The 27,824-nt window shown below is 44.0% G+C and overlaps 1 protein-coding gene across 1 annotated transcript in view; it reads left to right on the top strand.

Annotated features, from left to right (window-relative positions):
- Positions 1-27,824, top strand: part of AATF (apoptosis antagonizing transcription factor) — a 61,580-nt gene that overhangs the window by 15,754 nt on the left and 18,002 nt on the right. Inside the window, exons 5-10 of the mRNA XM_026861805.1 lie at positions 12,719-12,833; positions 13,163-13,367; positions 14,117-14,281; positions 15,048-15,131; positions 25,504-25,571; positions 27,577-27,657. Coding sequence (XP_026717606.1) covers positions 12,719-12,833; positions 13,163-13,367; positions 14,117-14,281; positions 15,048-15,131; positions 25,504-25,571; positions 27,577-27,657 — 718 coding nt within the window. The remainder of the gene's footprint in view (positions 1-12,718; positions 12,834-13,162; positions 13,368-14,116; positions 14,282-15,047; positions 15,132-25,503; positions 25,572-27,576; positions 27,658-27,824) is intronic.

The raw sequence follows: 27,824 nt of genomic DNA, 5'->3' as shown, positions 1-27,824 counted from the left end.
TTGTTTTCCAGATTTTGAGATTGGAGGTTACAAAATCTCAAGTTTAATTTATTATTTTGGTAATCTTTTATGAAGTATTAAAAAAAAAAAAACAACCCAAACCAACGTGCTTTGGACAGTCTTGGATTCCTGAGATCTCAGGTTCTGGTGGATGATTTACTGCAAAATTGCTTATAAATTGAAGTAGAAAATGTTTTGCAGACCTGGCAGCTTTCAGGCTTCACACCCATTTGTCACCCAGCATTTCCCTTTGTGTATAGAACAAGAATTAATTAGGCTGCACTGCAGGAAAAGTTTATGGCCATAATTTATATAGGATGAATTTCTGTTTAAAGAGACAGCATTGCTTTGTTTGCACTGTCTTACTTTTTCTTTCTTTTTAAAAAAATCTTTAATTATATTCCAGATTTTTTTTTTTTCCGTCCCCCTTTTTACATACAAATTGGAGAACAAACTGTGGTCGTGGAGCTTGTGTTTATTCCTGTTTTGCATCCACGGAGAAAGTCTGAGTGGCTTTTAATCCTGAAAGCACGGCGGCTGCGCTCGGGATGCTGTGCAAATGTTTAACATTTAATGCACTGCACACGTGAACTCCCACAGCTTACGTTTGTGAGGTGCTGCTGCCTGGAGTGGTCTGTTTCTCCAAGATACATTTGTATTCTCTTGCACCCTATCTTCCAGTCTAGTCCAGGGCTTGAGATGTTGCCTCTGTTTGGGGTCTTGCACGTTCAATTAATGTTTTTCATAATCAATGCAAGTCAGAATTTGCAATCTGCTCCTGATTTGCACATTAAAGAGAGCCATTAATTAAAAATTCCAATCCCTGGCATGTTCCCGCAGGATCCTTGCATTATTTACATAGAAAAAGAGTGCAAGGTGCAAGTTTCTGTGCTGTGTCTCTGCACAGATTGCATGCCTGCCATTCATATTTCTATGTATGTTTTCAAGGAGGAGGAAGGTTAGAAGTGGATCTCATGCAAATGTCACCAAAAATTACCTCAAGGGCAAGAAAGAGCCAAAAAAGATGGAAGTGACATTAGTGAAGCCACATCCAGTGTCAGGAATTAAACAGTTCATAGGTTTGGGGCTTGTTATGTTAAATTTTGATTCAGTGGCAAAAAACCCACAGCTAATTGGGGGGGCAGGGGGCAATAAGAGCTTGAAGAAATTATCTCTCTCATTCACCAAAGGCTGGAAGCGGTTGTATGTGCCCTGGGTAGCTGAGCTTCCCAATATGGTCACGCAGCTCTTTTGTTGCTATTTTAATTACTTTCTCTTTATAATTCCGGTTAAAAGTACTAAGCTGGAAGTGTTTCAGTGACTAGTACTTTGTACTCCACAAAAAAAAAAGCTGGGGATTCTTGCTTTTAAATAGTATAATGGGTTATTTTCCGTTTATAGTTGGTGATGTGAGGAGTTAAAAACGTGCAGAAGCCCAGGTGAGGCTCTTGCGGAAGGCAGGGTGCTGATGGAAATTGCAAGGCTGTAAAGGGAGGTGTACTTGTATATGTGTTCATATATATCTGCTTTCACTTTCCAAGAGTTCAGTAGGTCCCTGAAATGTAAACTACTGGCTGAGTTTATGTAGTTTTGTTTTTTTTTTTTTTTGCTTTGACTCCTTCTGTCAGTGGATTAAGAGAAAATACCGGAATCCCACTTCTCTATTCTTCAGCATAAGCTCAAGATAAGTTGTTTGGAAGAAAAAGGGAAAATACTGGTTTTGGTAAAAGGAAGACGTGAAGGGGCTGTAGGAATGGATTTTGTCACTGAGGGATCAAAAATGGGGGGCAACAAATATTAACTGTTACTTACACTTTGTAGAGCTGTGGAGAAGTTATACAAAGGTTTGTGATCAATAAGAAAATAAACCTGAATGAAGTGAATCAGATTAAAAAACCCAAATGGCGCGCTCCAAGGCCGTTATCCCCAGCCCTGCCCGGGTTCTCCGTGCTTTAGCGGAGCAGCAGCACTGAGCTCTGCCCAGCAGCGCCCTGAACTTCTCAGCCAAGTGCCTCCTCTGCTGCTAACAGACCCAAAATTATATACAGCTTTTTGAATCCTGCTGAAATTTGTGCATCTTTTCTCAACTCACAGTGATGTTTGGACTTTTAATTTGTATTTTCAAGTCAACTCTACCTAGTTTTTCCTGATGGCTGTGATGTTACTCTAGATGATTCATCCATGGACACTCTGTGGCCGTGAGCTGGTAGCATTGCGTCCGTGCGCAGAACGCAGTTCTTGTACTCCTTGTAGTCCAGGAGGGGTTTCCTCCTCCATTGTACAACATTTCTATAGTATCCCCTTTGAAATCCCTCCAGAAGAGTTGCTGTGTTGGGCTCATTCACACAGAGGTGAGTTTGCACCAGGGACGGGGGTTGTGGAGCACTGCAGTTAGCACAGATGGGCCGGGCTGCGACCCGTGACCCCCTTTGCTCCGAGTGCGCCGCGCTGCGCCCCCAGGACAGTGTGTTTCACCTCTTGGGAATAAGTTAAATACAACTACGGAGATTGGTCCTTTCTTGTGCCCCGCCAGCAGTGCTCCTCGCAGCCTGTGCGGCGTTCCGCAGTGCTGCTTTGTGGCCGCTCTGGGGGTGCAGTTACACCTTGAAATGGGAAATGGCAGTTGCTGCCTGCACGGCGGTTCCCAGTCCTGCCTTTCCTTCTCCAGGCTGAGTTTGGAATATTAGAGCGCGTGCACCTTTTACACCCTTCAATCTGTGTTTTAAATGAGGTGCTGTGAAGAGACTTTCTTCAAAAAAAAAAAAAAAAAAAAGACGCGGACAGATGGAACGAGGGAAGTGAGTGTGAACTGCATGAAGAGTTTGCAGGAAGCAACTCACTATTCATAATTTTACTGTAGCCAGCTTCTTCAACGCAGAGTCAGTTGCTGGATAACTTATATTACACATTGATTAGTTATTCCCTTAAGGTCTTGTATGTCTCAGGTGCAGCTACCCAATGGTTGCTATTTAATTATGTTTTATTGAAAAGCAGAGGGAAAAGGAACGCTTGAAAACTTTGCAGAACTTGCCTGGGACTGCACAAGGCCGAGCGTTTAGTGCCTTCTGGGAAATGACTTTTCTACATGTGCAGCCCAGTCCAAGCACTCTGACCCAGAAATGTCTGTTTCTGGGATGGAAGTAGGCGCATCTGGAGCGTGCTGGCGGAGGAGCGTGCTTCCACCTGGAGCGGCGTGGACCTTTATAATAATTGCCTGAGTTGGGCTTTTGGTACGCCAGGCTGGTTAACTGCTCCCGTGACAAATATCTGTGGCTTGTGACTAAACAGCACATTTGTGGACAAGGCCTCTTAAGGATGTGATTAAGAATCCCACTTACATTCATTGCCAGCAGGAGACCTCCAAAGACGCCATGTGTTTTCTGGTTTTACATTCTTGCATATTAAATGTTTCTGTATGAGTGCTCCACGCTGAACATCTTTATTTTCTTTTGGGTTAGTTCTGTAATATTTCGCTGAAAAGGGACTCGAGACAGAGGGAAAGATTCTGTGTAGTATCTACTTAGTATATGTTTGTTTGGATGTTCTCAGCTTCTTTTATTAGAGGATTTTTTTTTTCTGTCACTCTAATTCCCGGGCTTTAAAAAAAAATTTAAATATTACATTCTATGCAACATCCAAGTAAGTCATGCCAAAGAAGCGGATTAAGCTTTGACTAACTTTAGATTAGATCAAGTCTGCTTTAGGTACCAGAGAACCTGTTCCACTTCCTGGGAGCGAGGATGTGTCTAGCAAGGCGTCCTCCTCTGGGGTTGTGCCCGTGCCCCATCTCACCCTCTGCCTCGCCCATCTGCTGCACCTGGTTGTCATTTAACTCACCTGGTTAGAGAAGAGCTGTCAGATGAAATGTGCTTTATTGACACTGGCTGGGGATTTTCCAGAGAAGCCTGCGGGAATCAGCTGCAAATAATTCACTCATAATTTTGTTACCATCTCTAATTTGTGGATCGCTTTTAAAACTAAAATGTGTCCATATGTACATCTGGAGATGATAACGTATTAATACAGAGCAGGGTAGGTGTCACAGGGGAGTGGGGGAGGAACCGAGGCACAGGCAGATTACACAGTTTCCAGAGGCATAGAGCAGTTACAGGATTAATTGGTGCTAGGCAAGATCATGGACTTAAATATATTCTTGCTTTGAAGATTTTACTGGGAGCCTGCACAAATGTGTGACAGCAGAACTGGGTTTCAAGCCTGAGTGTAAATTATTGCGATCAAATCTAGCCCACTTAAAAACTGGTAGTTCATTTTAATTGAATTGTATTAGTCTAGACACTTTATGAATACAAAAAACATCGTGCTCGTCAATTCACGCAGAGTTGAATTTGATTTAAATGGATGTGGATGCAGGTGTCCCCAAATTTCACCTTTCCTCTCTGATCTAATGAAGAATCTATTCAACTCTTTTTGGGACTGAGCCAAAGCCTGTTGACATTAATGAAGACTTTTCTCTTGACTAAAATAAATGAATGAATCGGACCCTTTTTTGTAAATTTTGTTGTAATGATCCTATGCTGTGGAGAGCTTTTGGTAAGATCTGGGGTCAGGAAGGATGATGAGCTCCCAGGCTCATGGGTGGCCATTCTGTGTATGTGCCGGTGAGTGAGAGGGAAGAGATGTGAAGTGAGAACCTCTCAGAAAAGGCACAGGTCTCTGTTCTGGAGCTCTGTTGTTGTGTGCATTTAGTTGGGTGATGGGGGTGTGATAGGGTGTGATGTTTTGTGCATGTGCAGAATTTGGGCTGTGAGAGGTACCGGGGAAGTATTTTGTGTCTTGTCATTACTGTATGTCAATAGTTCAGAAATTCTGTGTGGGAGGTAGTGGAGAAGTGCAGGATATTTATTTAACTTCCAGTTTGGGGCTGCTTTTTTTTTTTTTTTTTTTTTTCCCCTCCCTCACTGAGTGCCAAGGCTTTTAGCTTGTGCTATTTAGTCTTCTTGAGCAGAACTTTTGTCTGCTTCTCTTGTATAGATGTGGTAAAATTGAAATGCTCCCATTTTATAGGTTATCTCCATAGCCACATGTGTTGGACGCTGTTGGCGTTTGAGGGTTATTTTAAAGCTGTCTTAAATTCTAGTGCACGAATTGCTAGGAGAGTCTGCAGTTGTTGACCTCATACACCCGAACTCCGGACTGTGGGATTGTGCCACTTTAAACACATCAGATAGGTTTGCCTGTGCTTAAGTTTCCCAAGGTAATTAATAGCTAATTAAATTGAGTTTAGGTAAATACTTGTGCATGTTAGTCTGTATATCCACAAACAAGATGTGGGGAAACAAAGCCTTGCAAAGCATCCGGACAGGCATGTGCAAATGTCAGCTAACTCGGATTAATTGGCAATTGGTTACCTTGAGATGGAAACTCAGTGCTTGTCATGATAAATGTAATTAATGGCCTGGTATTATATGGGGAGGTCAGTCTAGATGGGCTAATGTTCCCTTCTGGCCTTAATATCTAGATAACTATGAAATTTCACATTTCCTCTTCCTTTCTCATTCTTGCATATGTACTTGGGGATTCCTGCCTGGCAGAGATGGGAATGCATGCTGTCAGCTTCTTTACATTTACAGTAATGTAAAACATCAGTTTTTATAAATCTCATTTTTACAAGCCCTGTCCCCTCCCTGGTTTGGGCTGATATCAAAAGATGATGGTTGAGGCGAATCAGTAGAGCATGAACTTCATGGAAGTGTTTCTCTCTCTCTCTCCCTTCTCAGCTTCCCCCCTCCCCCAGTCCCCACTAATAAAATCCTTGAATACCGAGCCTTTTATTCTGTTGTTGCATTTAGTTATTTTCTTTACTTTTAGCAAACTCATCTGTGTCTGATCCTGTTGTCCTTACTGTCAAATGCGGTAATATTAGAGTGAAAGGGCTAAATTGAGTCCTTTCTGTAACTCTTCGGGAGTCAGCTGAACTGCTTGTGTGAAAGGGGTTTGCAGCATTGGCTCCTTTGTGCTGAGGGAATACAATTTTCCCCTCTGCAAAGGCTTTTGCATCATTTGCATTCCAATGGAACCAGCAAATTGGGCCTTCAGTATGGAGCAGACCTTTTTATTGCAATCAGCGGAAAAATCGGCCTTTTTCTTACTATCGCTCGATAAAATTCCACAAACTCAGTGTTTTGGGAAGCATGAAGGGAACGCTATTCCCGTAATTTTCTAAAATAACCTGTTTTGGGCTAGGATTCAGCTGAAGTCTGTGAGAAACGTAGACATAACTACACCGCCTCTAAAAAAATGAGCTCCCTTTCCGCTGGCAAAGGGCTTGCAGCAAGCCAATAATTTTGTCTACGCTGGCTCTTGTAGCTTCTGTCTGACACTTATTTTATTTCTGTACCATCTTGGCTTTGGGGCACCAGGACATACAGGGGTGCAAATCTGAAGACAGCAAAAGTCCTGCCTGCACCATATTGTTCCTCCTGCAGTTAGTTATGCGGCGGGAATTACAGAAAAGCTGTTGTCCAAAGCCCCGTGTTTAAGATGCGATACCTGGAGGAATTCCCTCCGCCTTTTCCTGGCTGGTAACGTTGCTCTGCTGTTGGGAATATAGAGCAAGCTCCAAAAGTAATACCGACAGACTTCAGAATTATGATACACTGGAGCTCTGGCGTAATTCTTTGTTGAAGAAGTTAGAGGCCTAAAATGTTAAGGCTTATTGTTATTCTGAGTTGATAATCTCTGCCTTGCTTTAATAATTTTTCCTCATGCCTGGATAGCCTGCGAGTTGCACAATAATCACTCACACAGCTTTGTAATCAATGCCCAAAGTAATAGGATTCCGCTGGCCAACGGCAATTAATAAATTTGTGTCTTTTTTAAAACACTAGCAAGTCGGGCCTGAAATACGACTGACTGGCTTTCCTCATTTGCATATTTATTGCAGTGGAAAAATTCTTGCCGAATGATTGATGTTGAGCCTGCCTCTTGAATTCCAAACAGCACATTATTATGAAATGAAAAATGCCGGCCATACAGTTGATTAAAGTTGAAGACAGTGGAATCGGTGTTTTTTAAGATTGTGGGAGAATTAAAGGCATATTTTAATAGATGTTGACAAGAAGTGAACTAACAAAAGCAAAGCAAAGGATTTGCTTGAAAAGATTTAATCAAACGTGTTTCTTGGGGGATTAATTGCTGGGGATGACTAGTGCAAGTGGCTGGCTTGTGGATTTGAATGAGAAGTATTGTTCTCAGGCCAGCGTATTGAGTGCCATTTTGACCTGTAGTTTAACTCCTGTCCCACAGTCGTTTGAAAGGAGTGAAAATTTCCCCTCTTCATCTGAATGTTAGGATAAATGCGTGTACCTGATAAAGATACTTTTCATTATGTACAGCTATTAAAATTAAAGAGGTTTGATTCCTCTCCCTCTTTTTATTTGCATAATGTGACCAGTGCTCTGGGCACCGCGTCTGTTCCCGGCAGCGGTGACACGGTAACTCCCCACGGTGACAGGGGGAACTCTCCCAGTATTTGGCAGCTCAGCTTTTGCTCTGCGTACCCCGGTTCAACCACCAGCCTTATTCCAGCTTTTCTGTGTGAGCATTCGATTCAGCCTGCGGAGGTACACGGCAAATCAAAAGCTTGCGCACCGATGATATTCCTGAGATGCCAGATCCTCCGCTTTAATTGAGGGGACAAAGCAGTTAATTTCCAGCTTTGGTGTGGGCTCTGAATTTTAGCCGTGCCCCGTGCGTGCAGTATTTCGTGCTGGACGATGCTGCTGGTTGTGTCTGTGTGTGGTCTGTACCCCGGAGCAGGCGGGCACCCTTCTGTAGGGGAGCGCTGCCGCAGCAGTGCCTCTTCGCACCCTGTAAGGTGCCACGAGCGTATCACAACGGAGTGAAAATCCTGGAAGTTTTGCCCCAATTTTTAGGATTCCATCCCTGCTGGGCGGATGCGCCGGGGTCAGGCGGGGAGGAGCTTGCCTGGTGGAGCAGTTTTGGGAATCCCACTGGTTGGCTCTCTGCGCGTACCTTTGAAAGCCTGGCCTTGAGGCACTGGCTTTTTTCCATCGACTTAAAGCGTCTCTGCGTGAGGCCGCTCCCTGCTGCTCCGCACCAGCTGCTGCTCTCCGCAGCTGCTTGGGAAGATGAAATGAGACCCCATTTTTAGAGGTCACCAAAAAGAGCGCAGCTATTTTTCTGCGCGGGAAGCTGCCTTGCTGTAGACAGGCTGAACTTAGAGCAGTGGGCACAGGAGCCGTCGTGGCGGCACGTCCCCAGCACGGCGGTGCTTGGGTTTGAGCGGTGGTGGGGGCACGGCTGTCCTCTGCGTGCCGAGGGGACCGGTGGGGGGAGCCCCCCGGGGGGGTCAGTGCCCTGCAGCCAGGAGCCACCCCACACAGAGGGGGCTGCCAGCAGCACAGCCAGTTTGTCCGTAACCACTGGCATTGACAAAATTGATTTTTGTGGTTTGAGAGCAGTAGGACAGATTTCATCTCTGGTGGGTCTCCTGACACTTTTGATACATGGCAGTGCTCTCCCTGAATGGAGCTAAATACTCCAGGGCTACTTTCTGACTGGGTGAAGGGATGTATAAAATGAGAACGTATGAGGGAGTATTAACAGAAAGGCACACTTTGATTTACTGATACTGGCTCCCAGCTTTCGTGTTGGATTGATATGCTGTCTGCTGGATCTGGAACAACTTTTTCACTCCTGTATACAAAATGAAGGGGCTCCCATGGACTCTTAAAAGTGACTCTTACAAGAAGTTAGCATCTCACCACAGACACTCTGAGTCCCATATAAGCTGGAAGTTATATTCAAACCACGTTTGCTGTGTTCTTGGAGCAGCTGCAGATGGATCCCACTCAGCATGTTTTGTTTTCTTTTTTCCCAAAGGGCAGCTTTGGAAAGGTTTGATGGAAGAAAGGGTTGCGTGTTGTCCTGGGGTTAGTTGGCCTCTCCTACACACGGAGTATGAGTTGTTTTGGGGATTTCAGTCACTCATACTGAAATGCCATAAAGGGATCCAGCTTCTTTTGGTTTTAAGGCAGTACTGAGCTACCTGTCCTCAAAAACACAGGTTGGACATGAAGAAACTCCTGGAAAAGGAGATAGATTTGAGATTTTTCTCACTACTGATTTACAACCCGGTGTTAGTTGTGACACTGATGTCGATATAACAGAATATTTACCCCATCACATTGTAGTGTAGATTATAAGACAGAGGCAGCAAAGCTACCAGTGTAGAGTGGGAGAGGCACAGACTGGGGTTAACCGGGGTGATAGGCTGTGCCTGCAGGTTGGGAGAGTTTTTGCAGTTGCTGACCGCTGCCCGGTGCACTGGACTGGGAGGGGGCAGCTGGGGGACCTTTCAGCATCTGTAGCTGGCTGAAGACAATAGAGCAATACCCGAAGTGATACTGGTGGCAGAGTTTGTGTAGTAGCTCCAGCAGTAAGCTGTTGCCATCAGCATCATCCCGTTGGTGAATGAGTCTTAGCGTTGTTTCAGCCTTGGCTGGTTTGTGGCGCTTGTGAAAACCATAGTGTCGATTTGATACCTTCTTGGTCCCAAAAGCTTTAGAAACTGAAAATCATCAGAGAGTGCCCAGGACCTAACAGAGCTCGTGGTAGGGGGAGGCCCCTGCTACATGGTCAGGGCTGGCATTGCCTCTGCTCTTAGAGGCGTTGCTGCCTTTGTTCTGGGAAGGGAGCAGGAGGTGCAGACCTGATGGGTATCGCATCTGAAAGCTGCGAGTTGGTTGCCTTAATGCACCGGCCTGCTTGAAAGCTCCGTGTTTGTGACTCTCTTCTGTTTAATCGTCTGTTTCAGACAACGAGCAGCATTAAAAAAAAATGTGCTGGGTGGGGGTAGGAGAGCAGGAGGGCTAGCGTCCGGCTTGCTTTCAGAATGACACAGTTTGCATCTATGAAACAGTTTTGGTCTGTGCTGCCTACATTCACAAATGGATTCAGTCTTTTCCCCAAAGCAGCCGGTGTAAAAGCAGATGAGGGCATTAGAGGGAAGAGGAGATGAAGAACGGAGGAGACTGGGAAGAAAACAGTCCCTTCTGGAATTAAATGTGAAATAGATAGGGCAGGGCTGGACGGGAAGAGGGCAGGGGAGGGTGACACTTGGCTGCTGAAGTTGAGTTTACAGCACACTTAAGCACCCAACAGTAACAATGAGAATGCCATCCGATAATGCTATTAAATACACAAGAACTGAAAACATGGAAATTACCCAGCTGTAAGAGGCTCATGATGAAGCCACTGTCTGGAATAATTAGCCCTCCCACCTGGTTAGATGCATGGTCATTGTCTTCTCTGCCCTCTCCATCCCCTTCACTCCAAATAAAATTGCTCCCCATCCCCACTTCTGTTGGGGTCCGTATCTCATAGCCTGGGGGAGCTTGAGCCTGTCTTTATTCCTCGCCTTTTTGCCGTGGCCCTGCTATACCCCAGAAGAGCTGGAGTGCTACTCCAGTTGTAATTGACAGGATCAAAGCCGCCTGGGGTGCATTAGCCCTGCTGCTGGAGGATAGGCAGCGGGTAGAAAATAAACAGTTTCGGAAGCTCTGGGGACATTTAGCTGTGTTGCAGGCAGCGGGAAGGATTTTGCTGCTGTAAGCTGTGCACTCAGGCTGGGGTGGGGGCTCTTTGCTTTTGCAAGCAATGCTTGAGCTGCAGACACATACAACAATTGCATTTTTAAGGGCTTTTGTCTATTTGTCTCTTGGAATTGTTTTGATGGTAACACATGACTGTTTTACAAGTACGGCAAGCCTAATCCGTTAATAGGTTTATATAGGAGAGTTGTCAGAACGTATCTATAATGAACTGCAGGCTGGGGGAGGATGAGTCCAACAGCTGATCTGCAACAAAAATCTTAAAGCATCTTCTCCTTGACATTCCTGTTACTGAGGTCAGGCCGTAATTTATCTGAAGATGGTGACAACTGAGCAGTATCACAGTGGTAACATGCGGGAGATTGAGACCTCTGAACGTCTGGGCTGATTTCTGCTTGCACTGTCTCTGTCTGGCTGATGAAGATTTGCTGTTCACTCTATCCATGATCTCTGTGTCCTCTGTTAAAAAAAAAAAAAAAAAAATCGAGTGGTGAAAAGTTCTTTCCGTTCCGTTATGCTGACTACAAAGAAAGAAACAGGTTTGGGAGTTAAGCAAAGCAGCCCCACTGACTCCTCGTCAGCACAGGAGCCGGCAGAGGAGGTCCCAAGCTCCGGGGTGGTCCCACCACCACAGTGCTCTTCCTGCCCTGGGGACAAATCCAGGTGCTGCAGCCGCCCCGTGAGGGGATGCGTGTCCCGGGTGCGTGGGGGAGAAGCCAAGCCTGTGTGACCGGATCCTGCGAGAAAACGCATCCTGGGGCGGGATGCGACGTTCCGCCGAGCGGTGCATTTTTTTCCCCTTTCTGTGGTGCCTCTTTGTAAAAGGCAGTACACCGGTGTTGGGTAAATATAAATTAATCTGTGTAAAGTTCAGTTTAGGTTTTTGGATAGAAGCGTGCTAAGTGTGTTACCTGTAAGAGCTGACCCAGTGATTGATGTGTAGCAAGGTACAAAGGGAGAGTTTCTGTAGGCCTAGACAAACACTTGTTTTATATCAGAGTGGTCTGAAGGGAGGCTTGTTGGTTGACACAAAAGAACTATTTTTAAAGCACAGATGCTGCAACAGTGTGTAGTTAACTCTTCCCACAGTCAGCTGCAACTGTGTATCCTTGGAAAACATTGGAACAAAGATTGTTTTCTCTGCATCTGCATAGATACAGGAAAATTGTCAGCTACGCAAGCCTGTGGATACACAGCATCAGATCTACATTCAGGATTTGTGTCTGCAAATACTCTGGAAGGCAACTACTCATCCCTGTAAAACTAAACCTTCACACCATGTATTGATCATTTTATACACCTCTCCACCCCAATCTTTTCTTCACTTTCTCTGTTTCTAAGGATCTCTAGGCCTGCAGTTCTGCTTTTCTGATCAGAATTTTCTCATTAAACTTGCCAGGTCATTGTTTGAGTTTCCCCCATAGATCAGATCTTGCTACATTTTCTTTTACTTACCATCTAATTTCTTGTACCTCCTGCGTGGTGAGCACAGCGGTAGTCACAGCCCGGCGGGAGTTTGGTTTCTCTTCTTGCCTGCCTTCTTTCTGTTCCCTGTAGCATGTGCATTATGTGCAAGAAAAGTCAGGTCAAGTTTAGGTGGGATGTACTTATACACATTTTCCCTTGTGTTACTTCGTATTACTTCATATTTTTCAACTGAAGCTGGCCTCTACCGCAGAACTTAACACAGGAGAGAAATGAGTGAGTCAGCAAAAAGGTTGTTGTCGTGAGCGTCATGAAACACTTCTGCACATAGTACTTGTGTCTTCAATATGTTAATCCTTTAGGCTCTGCAGTCTGTGTGTTTGTCAATAAAACGTTAGATCAGTGTACTCCTGATGTGCAGCCAGGCAGATGTTTAGAAGGCAGTCCTGCCTTCTTTCCTCCTTTTTTAAGAAAGAAGTGTTCTTTCCCAGCATGGTGGTATTTGACATTAAGAGCTATAAATCAGTTTGAAAATAAAACCACATTTCTAACTGATTACAACAAAAACAGTTAATGGAACACGCGGTAGCTGTGGCAGAAATTCAGATTCAAAATGAGAAACTAAGCACTGCAAAGCTAAATCTTCACCAGAAACAAGGATCAGTGGCAAATTGTCACTTGTGTCTCTCATTCTGCAGGTTGTAAAGCCCTGGAGACATTGCTGAAAGTGTTAGTGGACCTTCAGGATGAGCTACTTTATCAATACCCAGGCACGAGGCATCTGGTAGATGGAAAGCAGTCAAAATCCGAGAGGTAAATACAAAATAAGACCTTTCTGAATCCTTTGATTCAAACAGGACAGTGCACAGCCTTCCTGACCATATTCACCCTGCTGTTCTCTCAATTGCTGCTGTATCTGTGTGAAGACATTGGACAAGTGACCATTTGAATTCCCCTGCCAGTGTGGGAAGTCTGTTTTGTAATTTTTCTGGTAATGGAAGAGGGGCTAAACTGTGGGATTTTTGCCATAAATCTCCCCATGGTGTGGAAAGAGCATGGGTGGCAGTGGAGGAGCCATTAAGAATTCACACACATTGCCTTAGAGAGGTGTAGGGTGTTTAGTCTGTGTGGTTTTGTTCTAGTGATGATGAAATCCCTAGCAGTAGTGATGAAGAGCAAGTGGATAAGGCTCAGGAGAAGAGGAGGAGCCTCCCCAAACGAAAGCTAAAGATGGACGACTACCCAGAGTTCATAGCCAAGCGGTATGCTGACTTCAGGACCTGTCGGAACAACATCTTGCAGAAGTGGCATGACAAGACAAAGCTGGCATCTGGCAAAATGGGAAAGGCAAGTCTTTGTGTGCTGACGTGCTCATTGTTTAGCAGAGATTTGTGGAACAAGTGGATTTGAAAGTTTCATCTGGTGGAAGTTCCAAGTTAAGCTGAGAGTTACGGCAGTGAGAATTAACACAGGTGCACACACTTTCCCAAACTTAAAGGAGTTTGGAAAGAAGCTGAGCCCTCAAATTTCAAAGGCATAGGTTGCTCTCTTTTGTTTTGAGCAAATGGGCAGGAAAAAAATATTTTCAGGGGCAAATGGTTTCCCAAGTTTTGGGGAAAAACTCTTGGATAGTGTTGGTGTGCTCCCAACCAGACATCTCATCAGAGCCGGTCTCCAGCAACAAGTCAGCTCTGTGAAGATGCCACTATTGCTGATCAACAAGCTGTTTGTGTTTACAGCACAACTAGGGGCTTCTGTGCCTCTCCTCCATGAAGTGTATGCTTTAATGCAACGGGTAATCATTTTGCCCAAAGATCCAGGGTCTCCTAACATCTGTGAGTTCGTATTAATCATTGAGAAGTTCATCTGAACCAGAACAGCAAAGGCATTTTATTAAGCCAGCCATCAGGTTGCCTCAGGTTGGGAAGGGAGAGAGAAACAAATAAAAAATCCTAGCAGAAATCCCTGCAATGAAACCCAGACCCCCTCCTCTTGGAATGCTGTCTGCTTATCCACTGACATGGAAAGATAGAGGAACATTGCTGCCTTGAGGAAAAGCTTTCTGCATTATCTGACACTAGTTAATGTTGTTGCAGGGTTTCGGTGCCTTTGAGCGTTCAATCTTGACTCAGATTGATCATATTATGATGGACAAAGAGAGATTACTACGGCGAACGCAGACCAAGCGATCAGTGTATACAGTGCTGGGAAAGCAGGAACAGGAATCTAATCCGGTCCCTGAATCTTTGCCCGAAAATTCGGTAAGGGTATTTTGTTTGTTTAACTCACCCTCTAGTAGCAGTGCAACTCTTTGCAAAGCAATTAATTTGATCCTTTAACAGGTAATAGTCTTGTGAGAGATTTATGAAGGAGATACCTGCGTGTTGATTCCTTAATGTAATGACTAAGAAAAAGATGTAGACGTTTCAATTCCAGTTTTATGGTGTTTGCATTATCTCCTGTGCCAGTTCCGGATGGGGGAAAACAAGGTTTGGGCTGTGATTCTGCCCTTCATGTGATGTAGGAAGTGATGCTTGCTATATCTGCTTTTTGAGGTCCTGCCTACAAAACTTTGGTTCTGCTCTGGCGTTTAGAATCTTTAACCCAGAACGTCACTTCTAAAATCACACTGCATACAACCTACAGAATATGTTAGTAGTAAGTCTGTTATTAATTTAGTATTTAAGAACGAATAAATATTCAATTCAGAGAGATCATGTGGAATTACTGCACTTGCAAGATATATTTTTGCCATTACATTAAAAATATCTGTAGTATTTTGCCAGAAAGACTTTGCACAGTCCTATTTATTTCCCAGTAAAGGTATCATAAATCTATTTTGGCATTGGCAGCGTTTCTGCCTTGCCTTTAAATGTATTCCTAGTCCTTAAAAGCTTGTTATGTTGGGAGCTTTTCTCCATTCCTTCATATCTGCAAGTGTGTTTATAAGCTGCTGCACGTGATGTCATCAGAGTTAGGGAGAGAAATACGCATATACGAGCTTCCAGTATTTCTTTGTGCTTCTAGGAAGTCCTCCCTGGGTCCGATTCCAACAGGCACCTGAAGGACGTAGATGAGGAGATATTTGATGATGATGACTTTTATCACCAGGTAGGTGATGGTAACTCTGTGTTGGAATTATGGCTCCAGTTCGTTTTTAATACAGAGCTTATGTGGTTCTGTGCTCTAGAATTTCTCTTACCAGTGAAACTCATCTATCTGTTTAACATCCAACATCTCCGTAGATACCTCAGAGGACTTTTCTCTTAACTTTCGATGTAGGGCCATGTGAGCTTAAATTTGCATTGTGGATGTCACCTTACTGCCATTGCTGGCGCTGCTGCGCTCGAGTGAGTCAGGGCTGCAGGATGTTGTTCTCGCTGGTGATCGTTGCTACACGAGAGAAAAATTGCTGAATTCTCTAAAGGTGACTGTTCTCTGTGGGTAGAGTCCCATTATGAAAAACGATTCTAGCAGATACTCAAAAGCACCTAAGTTACTCTCATCTCAACCTAAATCATCTCATCTACCTACTGAATGAAAAAGCTACAGGGCTTCTCTAGCACTTTTCTTGGAGTTGTGCCAGCTTGGATTTAGGCCAGTTATTCTTTTTGTTTGCAAAATTCTTAGAAGCAAGGAATCTGCACCCAGTGCATGGAGGCTGCAGCTTAGGGAAACCTTGTGTTTGTAATTTATTTAATAAATGGCAGTGCCAGCTTGATGAAATACTGAAATTGCCAATTATTGGGGAGTATGATTCACTGTAAGTCCTTCCTCAATGCATGAAAAACTAGTTTTTCTCTGATGGTCCACAGCGAGCTTTAATTTCAGGAGTAAACAAGTATCATTATATCATTAGAAAGGCATAAATTTCTGATCTGAGTAGTTCTTAGAGTGGCTAGTAAAGTGTTAGGGCAGTGGAAGAGAGCTGTTGCTGTGTGGCTGTGCTCTGATAACTGATTTAACCAGAAGCACTTGAATACTTTGAAGGTTTAGGGTTTCTTGTACAAAGCGAGGACTGAAGATGAATCAAAAGGTGTATTAAATAGGTAATTCTTATGTGTTTTATGGATAGGAAGTACAGAGAACTGTAATGCTGCCTGGTTTTTTTTTTCCTTCGAAGATGATTTTCAACACATTTCCAACCCTACTGCTGTAGATGTCCAAGAAAGTTTTTGCAGTAGACCTCACCTAGTGCAGAATTAGGACAATTTGAACATTTAATGTTTGCAAGAGGATCTACTCAAGGCAGCCTGCCTCAGAGCCGGGATTGTATTCCAAGCTAGCTTCTCTCCAGGCTGTGTCTGTATTTTAAGAGCATCTCTGCTAGTATTGCTGTGGCTTGAGCAGCGTCTCTGGGGCAGGTGGAGATCCAGGTTCATCCAGGTGGGCTCTAAAATGGTGATCAGAGAGTGCCCGTCTAGTTGTGGTTGAAGAGGCCAAGTCTGTAAGGCAGTAAGATAATACTGAGTTGAAATTTGGGGTCCAAGTGGACCAGAAGCCCAGCTTTAGAGGCCAAGTGGACCCTGAGAAGACAGAGCAAATTAAGTTAGTCTAACAAAATTGTGAAGTGGTCAAGGAGAAATAGCTGTGGTTGACAGTTAGCGGACCTGTGCAGAGAAGGCGCTTATTGGCCGTGAAATGTAAAATTTTAAAAAGAAAAATAGCAGTAGTTCAATGGCCCATCTTTCCTTCTAATAACTTTAACTTCGATAAATCGTGATTTCAGAAATATGACTAGTCACAGCTTAGCTTTTCCCCTCACTGGTTAATTGGGGTGCTGGGGTTAATCTAAATTAAAACTTAAACTAATAGAGGTCATTGAGGGAAGAGAATCACCTGAGTAAAACAAATGGGTCTGCCAGGCACAACTGTATCTTGGCCATTTCCCAAGAGGGAAGTGGCAGCAAATTGGAGTTGTTTCAGCATTCGGTAGAGGTGAAGGATGGGTGACACCAGTTTAATGTACGGCACCTCCGGAAACGTTCCAGATTGCATTCCTGGCTGTACCAACTGCTGCCTCCCACGCGCAGTGAATAGGAGCAGGACCAGCCAACAACATCTGGCAGCGCAGCGAGGAATGGGTGCAACTTTTGAAACCCCATAGACTCTAAATATGGTGCTTAGCCTGGTGGAGGCTTTAATCACTTACCACTCTTTGGCAGCGGGCTCCGACAGCTTATCCCAGCCTCGTACATCACGCACAGACATCTGCTGAGCCGCGAGGCAGCTACACATTCATTTTCCTTTCTGGCTTGTTTTTTTTTTTTTTTTATATCCCTTCCTCCCTTCTTCTCTCTCTCTCTCCCTCCCTCCCTTCCACCCTTCTCCTCTCCTCCCGTCCCCAGTGTGCTTCTTGGGCGAGATGATCTGTAAAGATTATTGCTTCTTTGTGTGCAAGTAATTGTGAGGATGCCAGCCCCTTGCTAGACCCCGCGCAGCACCTGTTCCGCTGACCTGGTTAATGTCTGCTCTTGAGTGGGATTTGGCAGAGATTGGAGCGGAAGCCAATTCACTGATAAGGCTGAAGAAAATGGCTGTATGTTTTCTGTCACCTCCCAATTAAATTGGTTTCATAAAGTGCTTTCCTTTATTTGTCAGGGTGGTAAGCCGAAGCTGAACATCGCATTCAGAAAGGGTAGAGTGCATTACAATAGGGCGCTGACAGTACGGTGAATGTGTTTTCTTTCAGATGGGTCATAACTATGCAGCGCTTTTGTGTGCGTGTGTGGATGTACATATATAAATAAAATGTAGGAAGGGAACTGGCTCTTCAGGAGTAATCGGCAGCAACGTCTCTAGTGGTTGGAGCTGAGGTTGCTCAGAAACTCTGACCTCTGTGCATAATACTTACTGCAAAGCCTAAGTGTACATTTCAACGGGTGCTTTTTTTCTTCGTATTTAAATTTAGATCCAGACTTTCTTTAGTATCACTTTAATTTTTCTAAATAAAATTTTATAACGATTCGTTTATTTTGATTACTGCTTATGCTTTATTAAAAGTAAACATCCAGATAAAGAAGGACATTGGAAACCAACTTCCTGGATGTTTCAGTGTAAAATTAAGCAAGTAAAAATGAACGAGACCTGATGAATGTGCACAAGTTAATAACTGAATAAGTAACTATGCTGTTTCATTACAGATTATAACACAAAACTGTTTAATGAATCTGTTTTTCCCGTGGAAAAACAATTTTCTCATCCAGGTCTTAGTATTCAGTGGAATTCACCATGTGGAGCTGGTGGAATTTTACAACAACTCAGGGTTTAACTCTGTTGTGTCTGTTCATCCCCCTTTGCCTTTCCTCATATTCTTCACTTGTTTTATAAGCAGTTATAATTTTTATTGGGGTGGCCCTTGTTGAATGGTAATGTAAAGCTGAGCTGAATAATACGAGTGAAATATTTTTATTTGGGCTGCACTGGGTGGGAATAGTTAAGCTGTTTCGGAAGGATCCTCATTACTGACAGCAGCGAGAGTCTAGACCCCATTTCCTTTTCTTTTAAACTCTCCTTCATACATGGTTTTAAGGGAAGAAAAAGGCTTTTGTATTTTTAGAAGTCGTATTTACGTAGAATTCATTACAGCTAATACTGCAGCATTAAGACTTAAAATTCCACCCTGCTACCAGAGAGCTGCTGGTCTGACATGCTACAGTGGAGATTTTATTATTAGGTTGAAATACTCCTCTAGTAAAGAAGAAAGTGGAAATTGGTTTATTTCCGACAGGAATTAGGTTAGTGTTCATATGCTAAGCGTTCCACTGGTAGCAGCTCTTCCCAGAACAAATGTTCATCATTGATGGCAGCAGGTATGCCTAAAGAGAATTAGGAATATACATAATCCCTTTTTTTTCTCTGCTCTCCTGCTCCCTCCTCCCCCTAATTTTGGTTACGTTGTATACCATCACGTTTTATAACAACCCCCAGTCATCGGTCTTTTCCGTGATCGCCACAGCTTCAGAAGCTGTAACCCCAAAATAAACTTGCGAGTCTGAATCTCTCGTTACGACACTTCTAGATCAGTTCGTTTCTCTTCCGAGTTGTTCCTGTGTCCGAATCGCGCTGTATGGCTTTTTAGAAAACTTTACCTGGGGTAAATTTCTCCTCATGTCCCAAACAAGAGTCAGCCTAAAGCAGTTTCCTGGGCACATACAGTGGTTTCTTCTCCCAGGTATTTGATAATGCCATAAACAAGTAATTACTAATCCAGTGAACTATTAAAAGTCGATAATGGTGACGAATAGAGAGAAGACTGGCTTTCTGACAAGCTGGTTTACCTTAATTAAACCGGTGAGTGATTAATATGGACAGCTGATCTTGTGGCTTTAATTAGATGCATTTAGAGTTTTGTGTGAATAAGAGATGTCTCGAACCATCCCACAGGTTAATGGCAATACAATACTCTTATCACAGGCATGTATCTTTCAAATGGCTGGGTGGATGGTTAATAACACGTTTTAAAGCTTGATTTGAAACTTCTCTTAATGGGTTATTAGAAAATATGCAAGTCAATGCCTATTTTATACAAAACTGAATTTTAATAAAATCTTTTTTTTTTTTAAAAAGAGACCGTCCAGCGATTTCATCTTGCAGTTTAGGTTTTTACATTACAAACAGATTGCAAAAAATTAAATTTTAAAAAGTGTGTTTCAAGAGCACTTAAAAATATCTGAGTTGCAGTCTAAATTTTCTCTGGTGTTCCTAGAAATCCAAATGGTGTTACGCTACTACTGTATGGGAGCTTGAAAGAGGACAAGAAACAGCTTGTTTCTACATCTACGTATGCTGAGTCCTGGACTAGAAGCAACTTTTTCATAATTTATGCTGTTTTAAATAATTGTATGGTGTATAAATATGAAAAAGAAGGAAAAGTTCATGTGATTTACCATGTCTCTCTAAAGACTGAAAGAGAAAAACATTAGATTAGAAAGTATTGAAATTACATTGCTAAAGTGCAGCTTTGTCAACTTTCTGTTCCAGAGTGACTTTGTCTTTTCACCAGGAAAGAGGAAAAGCATTTGGTGTTTATAGTCTTCTCTACTTGGACTCAACAAGTTGTACTCAGCTTCTTTCTTCTTGTTTCCTACAGTGATTTTGTTAAAAAAATAACTGCTTTTTAAACTGTTAAAAGATGCCGTTTTTTCAATGTGATGTGTCACGTTGCAGCTCTGAGGCAGGATGAAGGTGGTTTGCTGAGCTTTTGAAAGGATTCTGTGTTGAAAGGTAGCAGAGTGCCATTAGTAGACCTTCACACCGCGGTAATTGTTTGTTTACTCTCTCCTGTAAGAATTACACATGTAGCTAGAAAAGTCCACATACCCAATTTGCAATTATTTCAGAGTTCCTCAGTAGTAAACTGAGTATTTTTTTTAGCCAAGGAGTGATGGAGTGTTCTAGGAAAGGTCACGCCTGAAGTCTGGGTTTCTCACTTTTTTTTCCCATTGTGTCAGAATCCACGGATAGTCGAATCTTTCTGTTGCTTTCAGCAAATGCCTCAGCAGTGCGAGGTTCTGCTTTTCCGTTGTTCTGCGCAGTTGTGAACTGAACGTTGTTGGCCCCTTGTTTGAGACGTGGGGAGCTGGCTGGGGCTGCTGTGCCTTCCCTGTACAGCAGCCAGCACAGTGGCTGGGCTGAGACTGCATCTCGCCTCTTCACGTACTCGACTCCTGAATTCAAAGGCAGTGGTGCCACTCGCAAGACAGCGTAGATGGCTTTGATGCACTGTAACAGAAATGACCCGTGCCTTTGCTGGCATGTCTAAAGATTTTAATAACATCAGAGAAAAAGTGTGCCTTTTGTGCTGATATTTCTAAGCTTTGTAAACTCAACTGTTTTCCTTTTACTATAGATCAGCTTTTGCAAGGTATTAATTAGATCTGTGAGGTCTAAGAGTAGGGAGCCTTTTGTCACAAGGCTTGTTTCAGCAATGCTTAGCTCTTTGTCTGAACTGGAAATTCTTGGGGGTCTGCAAATCAGGAAGGTCAGCAACTGTAGTATTAGAAACACTGACAGATAGTGCATGAAAATGAGACCTCACCTCTAAAATGAAAACTGACCTCTAACCTGAGGAATGAATCCCTGTTACCCCCGAGTAACACCCTGATGGCATTTCTGAATCCCTCTAATTTTGTACAATGCACTTTGTGTGTGTGTCTCTAACTAGTGTAGAGAGGGAGTCCTTTTAAGGTGAATTTTTTAGAAAGCACACATCACTGACTCCAGTGTAAATTTTGACAATGACTTTGGTGTCAGCAAGGGTAGGTGACTCCTAACCGCTTCAGAAGCTCTTGCCTTCGGACATGTCCTGCGTCCACGCTGCCGTGCTCTTTGCTGGCGGCTGCAGATGCGAAGCTCTCGGCTGCTGAGGGTACAGGAGGCAGAGTCAGTTCCCATCTGCTCCTGGCCCTCCACGAACACGGCTTGTGAGCCTTGGCAAAGCACACGCCCCCGGGTGCTTCGCTGGTGTGGTGGGTAGTCCCTGGTTTTGACTAGAGTCTGATTGCGTTGGTCTAATAGCAAAGCTTCGGTCAGTAACGCCGGCACAGGAGCGCTCGTGGCAAGCATTGCTGCTTCGTTCTAAAGGCAAATAAACCTGACGTTAGCACCTTTCTTCTGCTTACTGTTGCCCCTTGTCCACTTTGCACGTAGTTTGTCCTCCTGGTTCCAGCTCCTGGCAGGAGCAGCCCGGAGTCAGCAGTTGAGCCGCAGAGTGCTGGGATGAGGTTGCCCGTTGCTGCGGGCAGGCGGTTGTGTTTGTTTACGTGGGAGCCTGAGCTTAGGTTTTTGAAGTTCAGGGAAGAGGTGAAGAGGTGAAGGAGGGAAAGCAAAAAAGGATATGTTTCAAATCAAAGCCTTTTGATACTGGAATTGCCTAACTCAAACTCTTGTCTTCACACATCAGGGCTTAATGCTGATAGTGATTTACTTACACTTCCTAGTTAATAATTAGACATTGGGAGACACCATATATCACTCCTAATGGAATATATGGGGTCTGATGAGAGTTTTCTGTTTTGACTAATAAATTTTAACCAGAATCGCCAAGCTTAATGAAATATTACAGCTTCGGAAGTGTTTTAAGTCTTGTGCTGTGAAAACAGTGTTGCTTTACTCAGTAAATGAATTTATCATTCATTCTGTATCCTGAGTGCTAGCTGGCTCTGGAGCAGGGGCTGAATGCAAGACTCTGAACTAGAAAGCGGAAAAACTAATCAAATCCTTAAAGACCAAAGGCAGCGAGGCAGGTCTAGACTGACTTTTTCAGTGGTAGCCTCTGGCTACATCCACTTTCATTTTAGTAACCATTGTTAGCATGATTTATACCTTTAGCTTTAAGACGTACACTATTTAGATGTAATAAGATGCTTCGCAGCTTTTATTTCTATTTCCTAATTTCCCTCTCGTCCCTGCTCTTTTTTTACTTCCCCCTTGTCTTTGTCCCCCTCTTTTCTCCCCTGGAGTGTCCCCAGTCCTGCAGTTGATGCTGCATTGAAAGAACATTTCGCTGTCAGCCCCAAGGTCAACAAAGCCGCCTCTGCCTCAACTAATGGCTGATCGGCTGGTGGCCTAGTTAGTGCCGAAGAGATGACTGTGTGCAGGGTTTAGTCTCCTACTGCTGCTCAAGGCTTTTCCCTGCTAATTCCCTACACAGAGGAGAGGATATGTCCCCAGCAAATAATGGGATCCCTGCTGTTGCCCTGCTAAATGCACACAGTTCAGCTCCTTGCCCTTCACGGCCGTCAGGGGAAGCGCTGCCTTGCCAGGAGGAGAGCGATCCTGACCAACAACATCCTGCCCGCTTCCCAGGTGCAGCGTTGGCCACCTGCCCCAAAAATCCTGTTCTAGCCGCGCGGACCCGCTTGCGAGACCTCAGCGGCACTTTCTAGTCTGCCAGTCTGGGGATCTGGTGGGCCGCCAGGAAGAACAAGTCCTGCTGAAAATGGCTTGCAGCTTAGTTTTCTGAGAGCGTAGGATGTCTGTGCGTTACGGCCTTCTCGTGCCTTAGCCTCTGCCGTTACTACTCAGCAGTTTTTTCTGTGCATCGTGCCAAGGAAGCAAGATGAGAGGAGACAGTAAACACACCTTATTGCTGGTATAGGAAGAAACCACTAAAACCTTGCTGCACCATTTCTCGCTGCTGTTAAAACCCTCCCTCCCACCTTGCTTTTGACAGAATATTGACTAGAAACCAAGATCCCATTTCTGCTTAGCCTTAAGGGCAGCTGTTTACAGAGTGGCGGTGTTACATAGGTTTACTGTGTCGTATGTCTGTGTAACACTGGATTTGGATCTTGTATTTAGCTGCCAGAAGTGACTGTGATGAAGTGGGAGAGATAAACTGATAGATTGTGTGCCAGAAAGATGTTGGGAATCAATCAGATAAACAGGGCAGAGAAGTAGCTTGCTGTTTTCTAGTGATAATAAACCAGTGGCCTCTCCTCCTTGAATTTTTAAATGTAATTGCTGCAGTAATAATCTCCAAAAATAAGAAAATAGAAAAAAAAAAAAGTCACGGCAGGTTTTTAATTAAGTTTGAATTGCTCTTTTTATTGTAATATGATGTATGCCTTAAAGGAGAGGAGAGATGTGGACAGGTATAAACATTATCTCTGTTACTTGAGTGTCTCTTTATTTGAAAATAAAAAAGGGTCATAAAATAACACCCATCTACCTTTATGGCATTTTTCTTTTGTGGGGTGCACACCTCTTCTCCTCCCTCGCTGCAGTAGCGTGCTTAAGCAGCCAGGAACCGTGGGGGTCAGTGAGTTCTCGGGTGGCCCCGTGCCCGGGACAGCTTTCGGCGTGGGCTGTGCTTGGTGGGGCAGCGTCCGAGGGCACGCTGCTCCGGGCACAGGGGGAGTCAGGACCTGAGCTGAGCTCAGAGGTGCCGCCGTTTCACCTGAGCTGGTATTTCCTGGCTGCGTGGGGCTGTGGAGCTTCTTTCTTGTCCTCTTGCCTTGTCTGGGCATGCTGTCTCGGGCCAGGGGGGACGATAGGCAGGGCCATGGCTGCTCTCCGGGCCCTGCTTTCTGTGGCTGTTACTGTACCTCGATTGACCACTGCAGTCCAGCTCTCCTACAAAACTACAGGGTGGAGGAAAAGCATCTTTCATCCTTCCCTCTCTGGCACCTCTGTGGAATTACCTGGACTCTCTGGTTTCCAGGTGGGTCTCTTGGGTGATTTCTGAGCTGAGGCAGTAACTTGATCAGTCAGGGAAATGTTGGCACCTAGAAAGCAGTCTGTTCCCCTCAGGTTTGGAGGGTTTATTTCTGTTCTTTGTGTTAAAATGTTGGCTAATACCCAAGGCACAGCACATACAATTTACAGTGAGTGGTGATAAACATATAGCATTGGTCAAGTATCCAAAAAGGCCGTTCACAATATTCTTTGGCTGCAGGAAGCAAAAAGGACAAAACCCAACCCTCAGGACATGAAAAGAAATAGAAAAGCCTGCTTGAGCATTCCTGCTTTTGCTGTAAACATTATTTTGCTGTGCTGTTCCTCAGAGCGAGCATTACTGCCCAGCAGTGCTTGACTTCTGTTTGGTGAAGTGTTTCAGTTCCCCCCTGCCCACCCCACTCGATGTGTGGGGCGAGACCTGTGGGGCAGAGGTCTTCAGATCTATCCGCGTTGCATCTCTTGCCCATGGGAGTTGTGTACACAACAGCCTGTGAGTGTTCAGGCCTTTTTTTTATCCTTCCAAAACTCCGAGGAACAGTACCAGTCTCTGAAATACAAGCTGAGTTCTTCATTCTGCCCCTCTGGCTGAGAAATGACCATCTCATGTCAGGTTCAGCTGCTCACATCCCCCCCGGCTTGTCACCTATTGACCCTCTCTGGGATTGTACACTGCTCTGGGCTCCTGGGACCTGCAGTTTCTGGATGGTTGGCCCATCTGACAATCCCAGAGGAGGCTTTGCAGAGCCCCCAGGGATTCCAATCCTTTGCTGTTGCTTAGACTTAGGATCATTAGTTTGCTTTGCCCATGCGAGGCTGCTTGTGCTTGGACCAAGGTGCTGCTAAACCGGGCCCCTCTGGCTCTGCATAACCTTGTAGATTCTCGTCAGATGAATGACACAATGCTACATGTTACCTAAATAAACCATGGTGTGTTGAAGGGAAGACCATACTACTAAATCCATATGAAAGTATATGTAGAAACTCTTTTTGGTGGCCTTCAGTGTTACGCTCATCACATATTCTACAGGGACCTTTTTGGAAGAGGGGGATGATCTACAGTTACTCGAAACTATTAGCATATCCATCAGTTTTTTCCTTTGGAAAACTCTTTTATGCAGAGGAAATGTTAAAAGCCTTGGTGCTTGGCTTGGGGTTTTCTAAAGAGCTTCAAGAAATGAGGCGTGCAGGTTCCCTTGGGAACTTTAGCTAATTTCTTGTCTCCTGAGAAACCTGTGAGTCTGTTTGCATGAACATGTCTTTACTGTGTTTGTAAAAGGGATTGTTGTTGTCTTTCTTGTAGCTCCTTCGAGAATTTATAGAACGTAAAACCACTTCATTGGACCCCAACGACCAGGTGGCAATGGGCAGGTAAGTCGGAAGCTGTCAGTGCTAGCTTCACCCCAGCACTGCATCCCAGTCCAGAAGTGCAAAACTACCTGTGGGCTTCCAGTCCAGCTTATTGTAGAGGGCAAAATTTGGAATGACTACAGAGAAAGCATTTGGGTGTAAGAAATTGCATACCAAGTTATTAAAACAGTATGACATTAGTCAGGAAAGTCATCCTCTGTAACATATTCCTTGGTTATGGATCACACTGCCTGACTGCGTTTGCCAGCCGTTGAGCTGTGCCCTGGTTTGTCTGCGATGCCCCGAAGATACTTCCCAGGTTTAAAAGGCTTGTTCCAGACTTGGGATATTTCTGTCTCTCGGTGGTTCAGGCAGCACAGGGGGAATCCATAGAGGGGTGACGAATGACCTAGTGAGGGGGAACTAGACAAAGTGACTGCCCACTGCTGAAATTCGGCCTTTTCTCATGACGAGCTCTGATTTGTCGTCGTTTTAGAGCAAACCTGTTGTGAGATTGTTAAAGCAATTCCTGTGTGTGCTCTCTCCCTGCTGTAAGAAAAGATACTATACAATTAGTATCAGGGAACATTTCCTGCATGTAGAAGTAAAATATAATTCCATGCAGGGAAGCTCTTATTTCTCTGTTTATTTCTATAGTTAGAAAATAAAGAATCTTCCCAATACCACTTAATGAACAGTGTACATTTAAGTGGCTATGGGCTCTAATTTAGAAAAGTGTAAAAGCAGAGGCAGGCTGGAAATGCTGGAGTTGGGCTCCCCACTGAAAAAGGGGTATGTGTATGGGGAGGGGGAGAAAACGTGTTAGGAAATTTTGTGATGGTGAAATAACTTCTATCCATGTAAAATATTACCAAAATTTTAGTGTAATGTGTCAAATTTATTTTGTGTGTATCTGGAATATTATGGAAAGCTATTCACTATAATTTAACATGATATAGACAAAATTACATTTAAGTGGTGATTACATTGTACATTTATCTGACTTTACAATAAAATAGATTACAGTAATTAAGATTATATTAAGATTGCAGTAATTGGATTTTGCTAGATTTTTTTCCCTGATGTTGAATTTTCATTGTATAAATCAGGTAAGATGACGCTCGTTTTTGTAAAAAAAAATATTTATAACTAGTAGAAGTTTTCCCAGCAGCAAACTTCTTTGACTTGATGAAGTTCTGTTTGAGGAGTTGAGCTCTCCCTTCTAAATACAGTTGGGATCAGACAGCACTTTCTGAAAGTGTTTATTGCTTTTCTTTCTTTTGTAGTTTTTTGTAGTTAACGGTTGGAGCGTTCTATAGGACTTCTTGCTAGATTTGCCAGGTTTAAGTCAGAGATGGTGGGGAGAAATACTTGCTTATAATTTTCAATGTACTTTGCAAAACTGAGGGAGGAAATGAATTCAAGGCACCTACTGCATCATGGTAATTCTGTCCATGAAGTTAGCATAACCTGTCTCACTTAAAGAATCAGTTTAGGATGTGGCAGACCATCTGTTCTGTTCTGGGCTTTCTATATGCAAAACAGAAGTCATTCTAGTAATCAAGGCTGAAAAAAGCCGTATCTGTAAAGACTTTTTTTTAATTTTTCTTAGGTTTTAGCATTTATATTCTGTAAAGATATTATTTTTAATTCTGCAGATTCTTAAAAATACTCAGTAATCAAGAAAGAATGAAAAATGGAGCCGGGCCTGTGGCCTCCATGGGTTTCCTGCAGGTAGAATGTTCTCACTGAACAGTGGCTGTCTCATCGGGGTCAGCAGGTCTGGTCTGCGTGTCCCGCTGTGACTGGAGTCAGGGAACTGCTTACTGGGTGATGCCCTCTCTGGGGTGAGGCAGTACCACGGGCACTGGAGGTTTCGTACTTGTTTTCCTGAGGTTCTGATCTCCCTCGCTTGCGTAAATGCAACAGGTGGAAGGGCTGGGAAGGGCCTCAGCCCCCAGTGTATCTAATGCTCATTTTTCTAGTGGCTCCAAAAGTCGTGTACCTGTTGTTTTCCATTCCTCAGGCAATGGCTGGCCATCCAGAAGTTACGAAGCAAAATAAAGAAGAAAGTGGACAGAAAAGCCAGTAAAGGCAGGAGAATCCGGTGGGTGACAGCTTCTGCAAGAAGTTCTGATTTTGCCAAATAAAGTCTTGGCTGCGTGGGGCTGGCTCTGGGGTGCATTGGTAGGCTTATTCATGCCTGTTAGGGCAAGGTGTCTTGCTCTGGGACATCCAGTGGGGAATCTTGGTGTTCTTTGCGCCTACAGTAAG

The sequence above is a fragment of the Athene cunicularia genome (assembly GCF_003259725.1).
Source record: "Athene cunicularia isolate RWA chromosome 19 unlocalized genomic scaffold, athCun1 chr19_part1, whole genome shotgun sequence".
Classification (NCBI taxonomy): domain Eukaryota; kingdom Metazoa; phylum Chordata; class Aves; order Strigiformes; family Strigidae; genus Athene; species Athene cunicularia.
This window is presented reverse-complemented; position numbering and strand designations above follow the sequence as displayed.